The sequence below is a fragment of the Lycorma delicatula genome, chromosome 1 (assembly GCF_047948215.1).
Source record: "Lycorma delicatula isolate Av1 chromosome 1, ASM4794821v1, whole genome shotgun sequence".
NCBI lineage: Eukaryota > Metazoa > Arthropoda > Insecta > Hemiptera > Fulgoridae > Lycorma > Lycorma delicatula.
Genome location: NC_134455.1, coordinates 389,389,333 through 389,406,959, shown reverse-complemented (window position 1 = coordinate 389,406,959; position 17,627 = coordinate 389,389,333). Strand labels below are relative to the sequence as shown.

The following is a 17,627-nucleotide window of genomic DNA, read 5'->3' as shown; positions in this document are numbered from 1 at the left end:
ATCCGGCAGAACAATATGTACACTCTTTGAAAATAACAAGCGATTTTTACGGGGCTATTATCCTTTATATAACGGTACGGAATTTAATAGCAATATAACTAAAAATTAAAGCAGGTATACAAAATTAAAATATATTTTACAAACACAAATCCCACCGCCTACGTGAAAGATTTCGTTAATAAAATATACAGTTATTGCTTAGCATTTATTCTGTTACAAATTAACACAGTTTAAAATATTTTACGGTCATAACCCAAATCCATCATTAGAAGCAGATATACAGCTTGTACGAACGTGTAAAGGAAACTAATGAAAAAAAAAACGAAATTTAAAATTCAACTAAAAACTAAATATAAATAAAGATTTACTGGATGTCCCACCTGACGTTTATATAATATAAAGACTGTCCAAAAACGAAGTAAAGCAAAAAATAAATACGATTTATTTCACTGAAAAATACGATTTAATTCACTGAAAAACAGCAGAAATAGAAGCGCGACAACAAGTAAAATACATTTAACGACCCCGAAAGGTTAAACCAAATACAACAGAAAAATCCTCCAATACAGAAAATAATCTGCATTTAAATTCTCTTGCAGAACCTTCGTATTCCTAAAAGAAATCCATCTCGAGCAGCTGAAATAAGAGATATAACTATTAATTCGGAAACGTCTCGACAGAATTAGATTTAACCAAATTAGAGGGCTCTTACCGTACATTTTTTCATTATAACAGATTTGGTATTGAATCGTTTATAAAATCTGAATAATATTTACGAATACGTATTAAATTCTTTTCATTATATCCGATCGTATAATGTAGTGAAAATTGTCGTAAGTATAGACGGAAGTAATTGTTTTAAAATTATTAATCGTATGAAAACGTTAAGTACGAGATAAAAGAGGCATTGTTAACGGTCTCGGTGTTCGACTGTTGAATTCTTTACTAGCAATTTAGATGCATACGGTTGAGAAAAATATGAAAAATTGTTATAACATTTTATTGAGAATTCTGAAGTGCCTGACCGCAATCGAACCCGGGACCTTCGGATAAAAGGGCGAGATGCTACCACTTGCGCCACGGAGGCCGGTAACCGTCGCTTAATATTCACGCATTTTTTTTTACTAGAGGGTTTTTTATTTACGAATTTTGATAATAATATAACATAATTCTAAGTCTAACCTGAAATCGAACCCAGAATTATTTACCGTACAAAAAGAACGGAATTCTGACGAACTTCAGACGCAACGTCACCCTCACTGTTTTAAAAATATGTACGAGTAAGAGATTCCTCCATTCTTTAATTACGCAACAAACTTCGAAACTTAACAAAATATTTTTTTATCGCGGATTCATTATTTTGATTTCATCGACCGATAAAATGTACGATATGAGTATTTTTTTCACAGAAAATTTACTCCGTTGGAAATTGTTAGGTCAATTGATACCCTTAACTAACAGCCGACACGTATAATACGTATTACAATTGAAAGAGGACATAATTTTTTACTACTACCGTACTGGTTGACAAAAAAGATGTACATTTCATTTTACATTCTCAGATTAAATGTATCGCGTAACCGACTTATATCCGAAACGTGTTGGTTCCAAATGCCGTTAATTTTTTACGTACGAAAATATTTATCTACTTAACCGTCATATTATTAAAAAAAATTTAAGTTTGGGCATGAGCCTTTAGGCGTTAAACGAAAAAATAAATATCGAACTTGGATATTGTAAAAAAAAGAAATGCGTTAGACAGTTTAACCAAGTCGGTTTTCCGTTTCTTATACATTCCCGTAAGAAATTTTATTATGTCGCATTCTTTTACAGATTGAATATTTTTCAAAAATGTTACCTCGCAGCTTACGTAAACGCATCGATTAAAGAAAAAGTAATCGAACCGTTACATACAGGTAAAATAAAATAAAAATACTAAACGACAATCGAAGTCGCCTGAATTTCCATCCGGTTGGCTTTATTCACGTATAAAGAACGGAAACGTTAAATATTCAAACTATTTATATTTAACAAGACCTGCTTGCAACAGATCGAGTAAGAAGACGCCATGCACCGGGCTCCGTAAAAAAAAAATACTATCGATGGCGACGGATCATAATTTTGAAAGTTTGATTCGCTTTTTGTAAAACGCCTAAAAAAATTTTAGACTTTCAAATTACTTTCCTATAATCTGAATTGTTTATAATGGAACAGCCTGGGGGTGTAAATGCAGGAAAACGTTTTTGCGAGAGCTAATTGAACGGCAGTCGATCGACCGGTTGTTCTAATAAGCATTTATCCAACACCGTATGTCGTTTTCAATTTTGAAATTATCGCTAACATCTAAGAATTTTATTACGACCAAAATAACGAATGAAATCATTTTATATATATAAAAATAAAAAATACGGTGCCAAGCTTTCTGTTAAAAAATTTAATTTCATTACTTTACTTGTTGAAAAGATATTTAAATCGCCATAACCAAAATCACGATTAAATATTTCTATCAAAATTTATAACTTTGAAATCAATATCTACGTTACGTTCAGTCGATTATCCGGTTCTTAATAGTAATTTTAAGGGAATTATGTATATATAGGAATATATTTATTTTAACGTTTTAAGAAATAGTTAATTTTTAGCACGCGATAGAATGGAGGCGCATTTTAATTACTAGCGTATTTTATTCGACTGGTGGTTTTCAGCTTTCTATTAAAAAAAAAAAATACATTTATTTTAACAATAAATTTGAAGTAACTTTCAGTTATAATAAATTCTTACGCGATACAGTGCGATAAATAGCTAAAAAAAATGAACACAAGCTGGGAATCGAACCGAAATCCCGGTATCTAACCCTCTGATGAAATTACTTACGTTTTTAATTTATAACTCCTGCGCGATCGTTTACTTACGCGTTATTTAGATGACTTACGGGCTGTTGAAGAAGACAAACTTACGCCTGAAATAGACTTATACACGGTATGAAAGATAGGAATACTAGAACGAAGTAAATAAGGAGAATAGTTAAATGTAACATTTACTTTGCAAATAAAAATTATTGAAAAATCAATTTCTCTTAAATAGAGTAATGAAGAAGATTACAATTAATTTCGACTCAATATTAAGGACAATCCTCATACTCAAATTAGCCGAAGCGAAAATAGAAGCTGTTAACGAAAAAATTGATAATATCCAGTCAAGAGAGTTAAAAGAAAAGGAGCCGCTAATTACCTTTCAAGTGAAACACTTTCTTATTTATATAGTTTAAAAAAAACAACAATACTTTCAACGTATAAATAAATAAATTTTGTAAATGTCCAGAGAAAAAATTCATAATAACAATTTCAATGTTAAGCTTTAAATTAAGCTATCCTAACAAAAAAAAAATAAAACCTAAGAACGTTCAAGTACACCTATCAAAAAAAAATCCTAACCACCTCAAAAACCCAATTAAGCCACCTGAAACAAAATACTCTACAAGTAATCGATATCTAAAATAACAAAATTAAAAAAAAACCAGAAGAATAAAAACCCAAAAACCATATATAAATCAAACCAAAGTAAAAATATAAAGAACTCACTACATCCAAAAACAAACAAAAAATAAATAAATATAAAAAATTAACCTAAAATCAAAAGGCAAAACAAAAAAAATATAAAAAAGAGAAATATTCAGATATAAACTATAAGAAAAATTAATATAAGGGAAAAAAAGAATTAGAAGAAAACAAATAATAAATTAAACGTAAATTATAAATAAAAGTAACCCCCGCCCACCACAAAAAAAAAATAACTAAATTTTTTTTAAAAATCTGAAATAAAATCCCTTGAATAAAACCCAGAAAAAAAGGAAATCCACATAAACAAACTAAAGAAACAAAAAATGCTTAACTAAGCCTCCTATAAATCGGATATCTTCTCTACCTAAAAAACAATGAATAAAAATAATACCGGAACACAAAAAAAGTAACGATTTAAACACAGCGTGAATTAATAAATGAATAAAACAAAGAGATGAACACCCAAGAGAAAGAATAAAAAATATAAATCCCAACCGTCTAAGAGTAGAAAAAGCAATAATCTTCCTCAAATCATTTTCTAAACGAGCGGCACAAGTATCGCAAAAATAAATAAAATAATTAAATCGAATAATTAAATGAACACCAGAAGTCACCAAAGTAGAAGAACGAACTAAAGAAGATACAGGGGTAGGAGCTGCCGTCGTCGAAGGCAACCAAACACAAAAGGGGAACCGAGCGCTTTTAGTAAAAGAAGCAAATAAAACCAAATAAACCAAATTAATAAAATCACCGTCAAAAAATATAATGAAAAGAACCAAAATTAATAAATAAACCGATACACAAAATTAAAAATACATCGCCCGCACCATTTATTAATAAAGTAATAAGACCAGAACATAAAGAAACTCTATTTTGATAATAAATAACTAAACAATAAAAAATTAACCCGAGACCATCTCAGCCTAATAATAAACAAATAAAATCAGGTATTAAAATAAAAAACCGTACTTAGAATAACAAGAAATTTAATCAAAAAAAACGTAGAAAAATAATTTTTAAAAAACCACTCAAAAAAAAACGAAATCATATTCAAACAAATAAATACCAAAGAAAAAAAAAGATTGTAACAGAAAAACATAGCCTATCCTCAAAAAGATCTTTGACATCGCAAATCAAAATTTTAAATTAAAATAAATAAGCAAAATTAAAGGAAACAATGAAGAAGCAAAACATACAATTCACGAACATAACAAGAACTAATTAAAATTAAATCACCGGAATAAAGACCGTGCTGAGTTAAAGAAAAAATTATTACTTTATAACAAGCAGGAAAAATAAAAATCAAAAATAAAATCTTCATCTTAAAATAGAAATAATTAAACTAATCTCAGAAAATAAATTCAATCTAGGAGGACAAGAAGACGCAAAACAAAAATAAAAAAAAACTAAGTAAAGGTAAATAATTAAGCAATCCCTTAACGAGAAAGAATCTTCGTCTTCCCGATCGATCGTTAATAACCCCGATCAAAAAAAGACCCGAAGAAACAAAAGCACGAGCGACCGTAAAAGACGATGAACCGAGTAATCCCAAACCAGTTATAGTAAATAACCAGACTTATGTGACATACAGACGAATAAGCAACAAGAACCTTTAAATCTCTTTGAATTATACAAAATATTCTAACGACCAAATAAACAAATACTAACAAAAAAATAATAAATATAACCTAATCGACGAATAAACCCAAACCCCCCAACTTTAATATTACACCGGCTAAAATTATAGAACCTGAAGTAGGGGCCTCTACATGAGCCCGTAAATACCCCGACTAAACCTAAAGCCAAAACAAAGAATTCAAAATAGATAAAAATAATCTTAAAAGCTAACAATTTAAACCATCAAAATTAGAACTTAAAGCTACCCCTAACCTTAAATCAATTTAATTTAAAAAAACAAGGGTTCATAATATAAGAAAATAAACTTAAAAGCTAACAATTTAAAGCATCAAAACCAGACCGTAAAGCTACCCCTTATGCTAATTCAATACAAAAAAAAAATCAAGAATCCAAAAGATTAACTCTTATAATAATAAATTTGTTTTTAAGAAACCAAATATAAATATTTAAATAAGCGCGTGTAATTATCTTATTAAACTGAAACTTAAAATTAAAGTTAAACCACGAGGGTTTTTTTTTGTATAAAAAAAAATTGGTAAGAATTGACTCAACGCCTAGAGTCAAACCAAAACAGTCATGTTAGTAGGTTGTTTGATCCAGCAAAACGTGATTTTTTTGTGCCTCGTAATAAATTTTAAAACAGAAAAATTCAATTAAAAAAATTAACGGTAAATATTTTTTTTAAATGTTACGAAGAAAATTTAAACACGGTGAATAATTATTTATTTTTTAAAATTAATGAGTGTAAATTCGGGCTATTAACATTTTTAATTTAATAAATTATTTGAATACATACATAGAAAGAGAAAACATCTGCAGATTATTGTTTCAAAAATTGTAAAAAAAATTAATAAAGTAATTACTCACCTTAATCAGTAATATCTCGACAAAAAGAAGTAAACTGGATGAAGTTCCCTCGAGTCAGTAACAGTCTTACAAATTGAATCTACGAACACACGTACTACACTTTCCCGTACACTAATACAGGACAACTGCGGGACACACATATTTCTCTGTCATCCCCCACTATGGCAACGAATTTCACGACATCTTTACCGTTACTTTTAAACAACAATATTATTCCATTTAAATTTTTTTCGCTTATACGTTGTCCATCCATCAAACGTCCTCTAATACCAAATAAGTTATTTTCAATCTTGCGGAACTTATAATAACATTAAATATTAACGAAAATAAATTTCCATTTTAACGATGCACGAAAGAGTTATAACAAAATTTACGCTTATTTAATTAACCTATTACGTAATCAAGCTCAACATATGTGCGCGCGCGTACATTATGTACGCGCGCGCACATAAAATCTTGTTATTAAGTATTATTATATTTGTTTAAATATCAAATCAGGGATTAAAAAGAAATAAAATTAATTTTTTTTTAGATGTAACACGACCTCCATGCTATTAGAGAAGCAGCTGTTTACCTGCTACAATAAAACTGTGCCGCTAAAACTGAAATTACACGCTTATAAAACCCAGATACTGCAGGAAATGAAACCCGATGATTGTGTAAAACGTTACAATTTCGCTGTTGAAATGTCGGACAGAATAAGTGAAAACGAATCGTTTTTAGACGATATAATTTTTACAGACGAAGCTACATTCCACGCGAACGGATGCGTTAACAGACACGATTCACGAATACGGGGCTCTGAAAACCCACACGCAATTATCGAGAAAAAAAGCGATTCGCCTAAAGTTAAAGTTTGGTGTGGTGCGATGAAAAATCGTGTAACAGGGCCTTTCTTCTTTGCCGAAAAAACAATTAATGGAGTCGCGTATCTTTACGTGTTAACCGATTATCGCTTTCCTCAGCCGGATGGACTCGAAAACATTCATAGACTTCATTTCCAACAAGATGGTGCTCCCCGCACTTCAATGCGTCGGTCACGGACGCTTTGAACGAAAAATTTGGAGATCGATGGATAGGCCGGCGAGGACCCGGACTTTGGCCTCCAAGGAGTCCAGACCTGACACCTTGCGATTTTTTTCTCGTGGACATCAAAAGCGTTGTTTATTTACAAAAAAATCGCGACTTAAACCGCTTAAAAAACAGGATTAATGAAGCGATGACAATCGTTAACGAAGAAATGTTAACTAATGTTTGGAGAGAAGTCGAGTATCGTTTGGACATTTGTCGAGCGACTAAGGGCGCACATATTGAAATTTATTAATTATGTAAAAAAATGTTTGAGACGACAAATTTGAAAAATAAAAAACATAAAACTGTAAATAATTCTGTTTTAATTTCAACCGTGTTAAAAACCGCACCGTTCTTTTATGATAACCCTGTATTTGTAATATTATTACTGGAATAAATTTGAATTTGAAATCGAGTATACGAATTATATATGTTATTCTCCAACGTTAAAGGCGATTAATCGGATTCACCACATTCAGATATTCTGATGGTGAAAGTTGAATAAAAATATTTTTATAAAAAAATTGAATAGCAAACCATCTGACCGATCATTTGTTTGTTATTGTTCATCCATTCAGATAACAAAATCTGTATGTCTTGATTGACCCTTTCGATTTATAAAATGCTGAAAATTTGATTAATTTTTTTAATAAATGCGGTCAATTTGATTAATCTCCTCCGATGTTAGAGAATAATATACTTAATCTGAAAAGTTAACGTTAATCGGACGAGATTAGCAAACGTAGGTTATGTCTGGCTAAAATTGAACTTCCATTTTTGCCAGGATTTCTCGTAATCTATGAGTGATATTTTTTTAATTTCTCGTTATCGTTTCGATCCCTCCCAGAGCTTATCTGTGTTGTCACATGCATCGGGAAAGGTCCAAATATGCAAATATTTCGGTCTTTCACCGACGTATTTGGTACGTGTCGATCTTCATCGAAGAAAATCCATATTTGTCAGATATTGATCTTCCACCGTAAGGGTACATTAATCGCTAACTAAAATTTTGTTTCGTATAAATTTAGTTGAGAATAAGTTTATTTGTTTAAAGTAGAGTCGAGCAGAAATCCTGAAGTGTAAATCAATCAAATAAATTACGGTACATTTCAATCGACTTACTAATAAACTAAATTCAAATTTCATTTAAACCGAACTTTTTACTCCGCAAATAATGAATATTGTACATTTACCAAAACCCGCATCTTAATCTAAACCTAAATTAATTTAACCTTAAGTGAATCTAATTTCATTATACACTTAATTTCATCGAAACTAATCGATTTAGTCCCAAAATAAAGTATATTACACTTACACAACATCGAAATTTTGGTGAGGGTGCCGGGTAACTTGCAAGAGACAAACGTCGATGAAAGGCGTTTTCGATGAATAATTTTAATAGTAACGAAAAACTTTGGTTATACATAAAGTATATTCCAAATTTCATCAAAATCAGAGGCGAGTCCATAACTTGTATAATTACAAAGTTGTTATTAAATGTAGACGTGAAATATACAGGAACCAGAGATAGATTTAAATTTTGCATCTATTTCATAAATAGTGAAATTTTCCTATAACGAAATCTGTAAGCGCACCTTTTAAATTAGAATATTTAATTAATAATAATACGTCTCACAAAATTTAACAGTACAAACGCAAAGGGGAGCTGCTACATTACCTTCAACTTTCCCGCCTAGGTAGCGCTACAGCTCTAGAAGGGAAAGTAATATAATCGGTCCGGTTTCGGCATATGCGGTTTTTACCGGATCTTCATGTTTTGACCCCTAAGGAACCCAAAAAACTTTTTCCGGGTGTTAATGCTCATATAAACATGCGTTCAGTGTCGGCATATAAATCACTTTATACCTCCAGACCTACCGGACCGATTTTTTACCAAATTTGGTCCGATTACTTTTACATCTGAGACATTAAATTTTCAACTTAAAAGGTCAAGGGGATGAGGCTGTATAGCAAGGTCACCCTCAGTATCTCCAGATTTCACCTAATTAAGGTCATATTTTTCTTTGGCACTTTTGTTAACGATTAAGAAAACAATATTTGCAGAAAATCTTTTTTTTTAAATCGCATCCCCACCACAAAAAAGTTCTAAACTACTGCTATGTTGAGACGTCGCAGGTGAGTGGTAGAATTAAATAACTGAATAATATTTAAAGTTTAAAAAGTAATTCGGTCTGGCGGGGTATCTAAATCGAACGCCAGATCGACTCGGTACCTGGTACGTTAAGCCTTGTGGATACACCAGTCTGCCGATCGTACAGGAGAAATTTGTTCAATGTAAGTTATGAAATTACCATTGGTTTATAATATCTAATTTTATTATTATACTTAAATAAGATGATAAATATATTAAATTAAGTTTGCTTGTTTGTTTGTGTGTGTGTGTGTGTGTGTGTACGCGCATCAGAAACTACTCAGATGTAAGACTTTCCCGGAACGTGGCTTTAGCCGGGTGACAGGAAAGTCCTACAAAAGCTGATCATGCTGACATGTGTACACACACATGAATACATGTATGCTATTAAAACATTTTTTTTTTTAATAATGCTGAAACGTTTTCACATTATTAATGCAATTGCTCAAATCAATGAAAATAAAAACTCAAATCCTAATAGGTGACTAGATATCGACTAGAAAATCTGACTAATATGAACTAGATCAGTATTAATTTCATTTTTGCTGCAGTGAAAAAAAAAATTCATCGATAAAGATAGAGTGCTTTATTTGACGAGAAAAAAATATTGCCAATTTTAAAGTTATTTTTGCTGTTGATTAGCAGAAACGGAATTCAGTAACTTTTCTAGGTAATTAAATTACGAGTTTACTTTGTTTTTCTTTATAGAAAAGATCCTAAAATTAAAAGAAGAATTTTACTATTCTATTTAAAAATTAATAAGATGACATGGGAAATTTGTTACAAGGAAAAACCTATTAATTTGCTATCAAAATATTAGAAGTCAAAGGATGATGACAGAAGTGTTCTCTATGATTATTTTATCTTTGGTTAATGATACTATTTGTACCACTGAGATATGGCTTATCGATAAGGCTACGATATCTGAATTGTTCCTGGGTTATAAATTTAATGTATTTAGGAAGTATTGTACGCTTAGAAATTAAAAATGGATGAAGTAATAGCAATTTTAACTGCTTATAACAGTTTTATTCCAAAAGTTGCTATCAGTTAGAGCTGATAGGGGAAAACTTATGCGGGTTAAATATCTCTGACTGTCAACTTTTTTAGTCGTATCAATTTTGCCGAATCACTGCTTGGTGAATACCTGTATGCTTTTACAGTGATTTTGAAGATTTCTACAATTCATCTAACTGTAAAGGAGATTTAATAATAACAAATGATCTTAATTTGTATATTTTTGGTTCAGTTGATGATCTCTTTTAAAGTGATGTTTCCTGTACAGCTTTGCTGCATTTTTTTAACTGTTGTGGTTTTAGATCACAACATGTAGAACATTTTAGATCACAATAATGTTAGTATTTCTAAAATTATTATATAGTATTAGAAATACTACTCATAATAAGACCTTAGATTTGGTAATTGGTAACATTGATATATGTCAAAAATTTGTCTATATAGTTGTTCATCATTTTGTTCTTAGTATCATTAATATAAAACGCTATTCTGAATCACATGATACTCATTTCTCTTAAACTAATATCAATTTTAAAGCAAATTGTATAACTTTTTATTGGTTTTCATCAAATTATACTTTATATGAACCAAGTTAAATAGCTTTAGTCGAGTCCTATTTTTATGAATTTTTTTACTTAATAATAAACCGGTTTATACCCAAAAGAAAATTTTGATTTCAAATTAAATGTCCTATCTGTTTCATCTGAACTATTATTATCAGAAAAAAATATAAATTTCAAATGACATTTAAAAAGTAGGCCAACACATTTTACTTAAAAGCCATTTTTATGTAAAAAAATCAGCTTATAATAAAATGTTTTGAGAATTTTACACACTCAGTAATTTCATTTCCTCAAAAAGTATTAAAAATTCAGATTAACAAGTAACATTTGTATGTAAATAACATTGAAAACTTAATTTCCCTTGATATATCAGAAAACTTTTGATTTTTAAAATATAAAAGGACTATACTATTGATTTTGCAGTAAGGTTATTGAATGATTGGTGTAATGAGAGTTAATATAATGCCAATACTTTTGCAGAGTATTGTAGAGGAGTTAACCAGTACCTTCTAAGCCATTATTGTAGGCTTTATGTTGATTACCTTCTTTTCTGATAATTCCATTTGTCACAGAACATCCAGTGGAAAGTGACTATAAGTTGGTATCAAAGATTTGTTGGCTTTGACTTGATTCTGTCCAAGACATTTAAAGCATACAACTATCTTTATAAATCACTAATGTGTTTGTGTAATTCATAACTTTGTTCTGATATTTTTCCTGTAGAATGGAAAACTGCAAAAATTATTCTGTTATTCAAGAAGGGTGATATACAAGATAACAAGAATTATTATCGAGTTTCCATTCTTTCTACACCCATAACAAATTTTTGAATAACTTTGTACAGGCTCATATTCTTCCATACAAAAAATAAAACTTCAATTCATCAATATGGTTTGTTTTTGGGTCATTCTAAAATGTCAAACATAAATAAACTTTTCTGAATATGTTTTGGATTTTTTTTAACTATGTTCACAAATCGATTTTATTCACACTTATTTCACAAAAGAGTTTGATAAAGTAGATCGTCAATTTTACTGTAGTCTGAGTTTTCTTATAAGCTGATATTTCAACCGCTTATATTTAGTCTGTAGGACTCGATTTATATTGTATTGAAGTTCATACTCTATTAAATTTACAGTATAGTCAGGTATGCTCCAGAGTTCTAACCTTCGACTAATGTTCTCTGATTTCATAAATGAAATTACTGAGTGTAAAATACTCAAAGATTTTATTACAAGCTAATGATTTAAAACTGTTTAGATGTAACTCTACATGTCAGGATGCTGTAAGACTCTAAATCAGCATTTCTCAACCTAGGGGGTCACAGTGATATGAGGGGGGGTTGTGAAATTAGCCTACAACCTTACACATAAACAATATTGAAGTCATTTTATAAGAAAAAATCATTTATTACAAGGGTTATTTTTTTTTCAAGTCCGATCGGTCACGAAATTAAGACCTCAGTGAAAAAAAATTTTTTTTTGTAACAAGAACTTACATAGTTGCCACTCCGATTTAGGCATTTGTCGTAGTGTGGTATCAACTTCCCAATACCCTCGTCATGCCTGATGACAACATTCCTCTCTGCTTATTCTGAATTGCCCTTCATAGATGTTGAAGAGTCACGCAGTATGAGGCTGTAGTGATGGTCGTGCCACATTGCATGAATTCCACCAAGAGAACTCCATTCCGGTCCCAGAACACAGTAGCCATACATTTTCTGTTGGAGAAGGTTCGCTTGAACTTCTTTGGTTTACTGGGAGAATGAGAATGCATCCAATGTTTGGATTGTTTTTTTGTTTCTTCTGTTTCAAAATGGACCCATGTCTCGTCTCCTGTGACAATTTTGTTCAAAAAATCTTCTTCTTCATTGTGGTGGTGCTGGAGAAACGTTAGGGAGGCGTCTACTCTCATTGTTTTGTGATAGTGGGACAGCATCTTGGAAACCCATCTCGCACACAGTTTGCGGTACTGAAGTCTCTCACTCACAATAGTGTAGAGAGCTGACCTTGAAACGAATCACTCAATACAGAAATTGTGAACCGATGATTTTCTCGAATTGCCTCATCCACTTGCTCAACGAGATCATCGGTTGACATCCGATTCCTTCCCTGACCGCCTGCATCATGAACATCTGTACATCCTGCTTTAAAGTTCCTGCACCATTGTCGCACTTTGTTGTCACTAATTGAAGTTTCGCCGTACACATTACTTATTTGTCGATGAATTTCAGCTGCATTACACCCCTCAGCCTGAATTACCGCACGTACTTAACACTTGGCGGGAGATGCTATTGTTGCAGACATGTTTACGTGCTAGCTGCGTGTTCAGAACTAAATGAAGTGATGCAGCATGATTGAAGGCCATACTAGAGACGCTGCGCAACACATATGCGCAAAGGTTCATCCAATTTTTGCATGGGTTTTTATTTCGCGACTGATCGGACCTTGAAAATAAAAATAGCCCTCGTGCGTGTTCAGAACTAAACGAAGTGATTCAGCATGATTGAAGGCCATACTAGAGACGCTGCCCAACACATATGCGCAAAGGTTCATCCAATTTTTGCACGGGTTTTCCATACATGAAACTATGTTAGAAACACACAAAAGCAAATTGTTTTCAAGTGATAAAAGATAATTCCTACATTTAGTTTTTAGTGCAATGATAGACGAAAAAATCTTTTCATAAAGGTAAGATGTGGTGAAAGGGATTAATATTTTCAATGCTTTTGTGACTAAATTTTCATATTCACTTTATATATTCACATATTTACTTTAGCTCACGCAAATGCATCTTCATGCTATCCAAACTGTGGTGAATAATAGTGTCTTCTTAATCCAAATTTTTCTCAGTATAATTGGAAGTGAGTGGAAACATCAAAATCTTTACTTTAAAGGTGAAAACAGATGACCCTAAGAATTATAGAAGTTTGGAGGTATTCTAATTTTTGGAGAGGGTACTTTTCGGATAAAGTTTTAAAAACCTTATTTGAGAGGGAAACTGCTGGTATTCAAGGAAAAGCAGGTAGATCTTAGAGCAGGGAGATCAACAACAGACTTTTTGCTCATAAACTGTTGCTAGAAAAATGGATGCAAGTGGCAGAAGACTCATATTGCTTCAATAAACTTACAAAAGGCATAAGACAATGTTCTCATAAATAATTTATGAAAGAAGTTAAGAGATTGGAGTAAATTAAAACTTCGTATATGCATGAAATTACATGAAGAAAACTCTTTAAGAGTAAAGATAGGGACTAGTTTGACAGAAGAGCTTACAGTGAATAAAGGATAAAGTGAAACAGGGAATGAAGGGAAAAAATATGGCAGTGGAGAATGTAGAAGATCGAGAGAAGTGGAAACTGGGTGCTGAGAAACGATGTTAGTTGTAGAAATCTACTAAAATAAAATAAAGGTTCTCTTCCATCAAACAGAAACAAGTTTTACAAATTAGTAATGTTTTGTTTCTTCAAGGGGTGTTTCTTCAATGTGCTTTGCTGATTTAAACTTTCTGTTTCAGCATTTCTTATACAGTTATGACACATAAAGCAGTATTATGTTCACTAGCTAGTTCCTGTGGTGAACAGAGTCAAGATATCACTTATAGAGCTGAAAATTTTTTGCAGTTTTTTAGGCTTGATACCTATAGTTGGGCAACAGTAAGTATGTCTCAGTGAAAAAGGCAACAAAAACACTACATTTTTAACTTTCCTTATAAAAAGTCTGACACTGGAAGTTTATTTTATGAATAGCTCTGCCAGTTTTGGGATGACGTATCTCAAATTATGAACAACCATGTTAGGTTATTCTATCTAACATTACTATCTTTATTAACTAACATTACTTAACTTTATTTAACAATATTCCGTGCAATTTGAAAAAAAAATACATCACTATAAATCAGTAGTCATGATAAATAATATTCAGTGAAATAAAACTTACACAGAAAGAGATGACAAAGTAAAGACTATTAATTACCTTTCTGAATGTCGCTTCTTTGGTAGCGTAGACAAGAGTACCTCGTAATGAATTTAGGCTAACATCACCAGTAAGTGGAAACATAGTGACAACAGGACAAAGCAAATCAGAAAAATGGTGAAGTAATACCAGCCTGCTTCGTAATAATGTGGGTGGTAATTCTCGTAAAACATCATATTCCAAAGGTACACGGAGTGGAAGACGACTTGATAATGGTTTATCCGTACTCCAGGCCAAAGTATGAGCAGAACCACAAGCAACTCTTGTTATTTTTTCCCTTTACATTGAAAAATAAAAAAAAAAAACAATAATACATGTATGTACTCATTAAATCACAAATATCATTTTAAATAATTAGAGACCATTATATTATATGCATTGGACCAAATAAATGATTTAATTTAGTTATGAATTAAAATAATTTTTCAATACTATTTTGATGAAGAAAAGCTCTTTTAGACAATATTCATAATTATGATCAAGACACAATCTTATTTTTACAAAAGAAAATATCTTATTTATAGGTAAAAACAATAATTTGAATAGTTGATGTCACATTCAACAAACCAGATCTTATAGATTAGTAATATAAGTGCAATTATTACTGTACACTGTTGGCTTCTATTACCTAATAAATATAGGTCAATACCTCTAAAAAAAGGAAACCTTATTCCGAAACCTAATCTAAAAATATAGTAAAAATTTATACAAATGAGACTAAAATATACCACACTACTTTGTTAAGAGTATATTTACTTTTTCTGCAAGCAGTTCAACTATTTATCATTGATTCCAAAAAAGTGATACAGTCAAGTAAAGTTTCAATTTAACTGAAAAAAGAATGGTTTAGAGATACTGTTATGATATTTTTAAACTCATTTAAAATAACTTATTACAATTAACATCAAAATAAATTTTCAGTATTTATTGGAACTTGCATCAAGAAATTGATTATAATAATAATTTTTTTTTAATAATATTAATTAAATGATATTCTGAAATGAGAGATTGAGATAAGGTCATAAACAATTTAAAAAAAAAGAAGATATTAAAGAAGAAATCTAAAACAGTACAGAAATTTGGTTCACAATATATTTTTAAAACAGGAAGAAAAAGTATAAAATTAGAGACAATACAAAGGGTAAAAACAATTTTGTAGCTGACCAAATTCTAGTATCAACTACACATCTGCCCTTGATTAGAGTATTCTGCAATAAAATGTTTGGATTTACATTGCCACATAGGAAAAAGTATTTAATAAAACTGGACAATAACATTACAGGAAATGTTATTTTATTGTTCCAATGTAAAATGTTGCCTATTCTACTATGAAAAATAAACTACTTGAGAAATTTTTTATTTTATTTAAATCAAAGTTAGAGAATAGAGTGTAATAGTAATATAATAAACTGAAATAATGTAAATTGGACTAAAATTTAAGAAGCGTGTAACAGATCCTTGATATCATTATTTTGTATAAGTGTACAGATGCATCTTGTTTTATATGTGATCAGAAAATAATTAATTATCACTTAAATTTAAAATATATAAAATCTTTTACTGAGATTTCAATAATTAGTTTTAAAGGATTATAGAAGTTATAAAATATTTAATGAACTTAAAATAGAAAAAGATTATATTATGAACGTACAAAAGTACAACACTTATAAACAGTTGCTATTTCATTATAGCCACATTTGAAAATAAAGTACATATATTATATCAGTTACAAATGAAAATGTTTAAAGACAGTCCATAATCATAAATAAAATAAGAGACATCGATTTAAATAGAATAAAAATTGTTCAAACCAATGTGGTTACTCTATTACACTAAAGATAAACTGAAGTATAGATCACATCAACATAAGATAAATTATAAATATAAAAACAAATTATAAGATAAAAATAAATGTTTTAAAGTCCAAATACTTATTTAAATGCAAAAAATAACAATAAATTGAACCAAAAAAAAGAATAAGATATGAAAATAAAGGATTAAACATAGTTTGCTGTATTTAATTAAATCAAGTAATGAGTGACCAATCATTTCTTTAATGTAGGAAAATTACTATTCAAGCCCCTCCCCCTCCCCTCATAGACTGCATTTAAATATTTTCGTTGAAGGACAAAATTTTCTTTATTTATTTTTCATTTTTATCTGATGTAATTTTGTACAGGTTGACAATGCGGGATCCTGTGAAAGTTGATTTTTGGTATTAGTTTTTTTAGGTTCTGTTACTGTGTTTGGTGATTGGTTATTTTGTTGTTATATAAATAGTAAATTTATTTGTGATTTTGTTGTTACATAAATAGTATATTTATATATAGAGCCTATGACACTTCTGGTAATGTAAGGATTCCAATGCAAGGTCATATATATAAACTGGTTCAGCCACTCAGCTGCTACGGTCGAACAAACATACATACATACATACATACATACATGTATACATAAAAAATACATATAAAAAATTACTACAAAATAAGCTACAATTCAAATGGCACTTATGAAAATTATTCTGAACACATACTTATGTACAAGTTAAAACAGAATAAAGAAAGATTTTATTTTTAATTTGTATTATTAAAAAATTCATCAACAGAATAATATTGTTTTTGTGAAAGTAAATTTTTTAATTGTATAAATTGGTTGGAAGATTTTTCAAATGGTTTGGCAATTTATTAAAAATGACAACGTAATAAGAACTTTTCTCTTAAGCTGATGTATAGCGTTGAATTTCACAAAAACAACAATCTTCTTAGCAAAAATTGCACATTTATAA

The 17,627-nt window shown here is 30.3% G+C and overlaps 1 protein-coding gene across 1 annotated transcript in view; it reads right to left on the bottom strand.

Moving 5' to 3' along the window:
• Positions 1-14,922: 14,922 nt before the first annotated feature.
• LOC142317345 (E3 ubiquitin-protein ligase HERC2-like) overlaps positions 14,923-17,627 on the bottom strand; it is a 31,204-nt gene continuing 28,499 nt past the window's right edge. Inside the window, exon 10 of the mRNA XM_075353827.1 lies at positions 14,923-15,119. Within this exon, the coding sequence (XP_075209942.1) occupies positions 15,060-15,119 (60 nt within the window). The 3' untranslated portion in view covers positions 14,923-15,059. The remainder of the gene's footprint in view (positions 15,120-17,627) is intronic.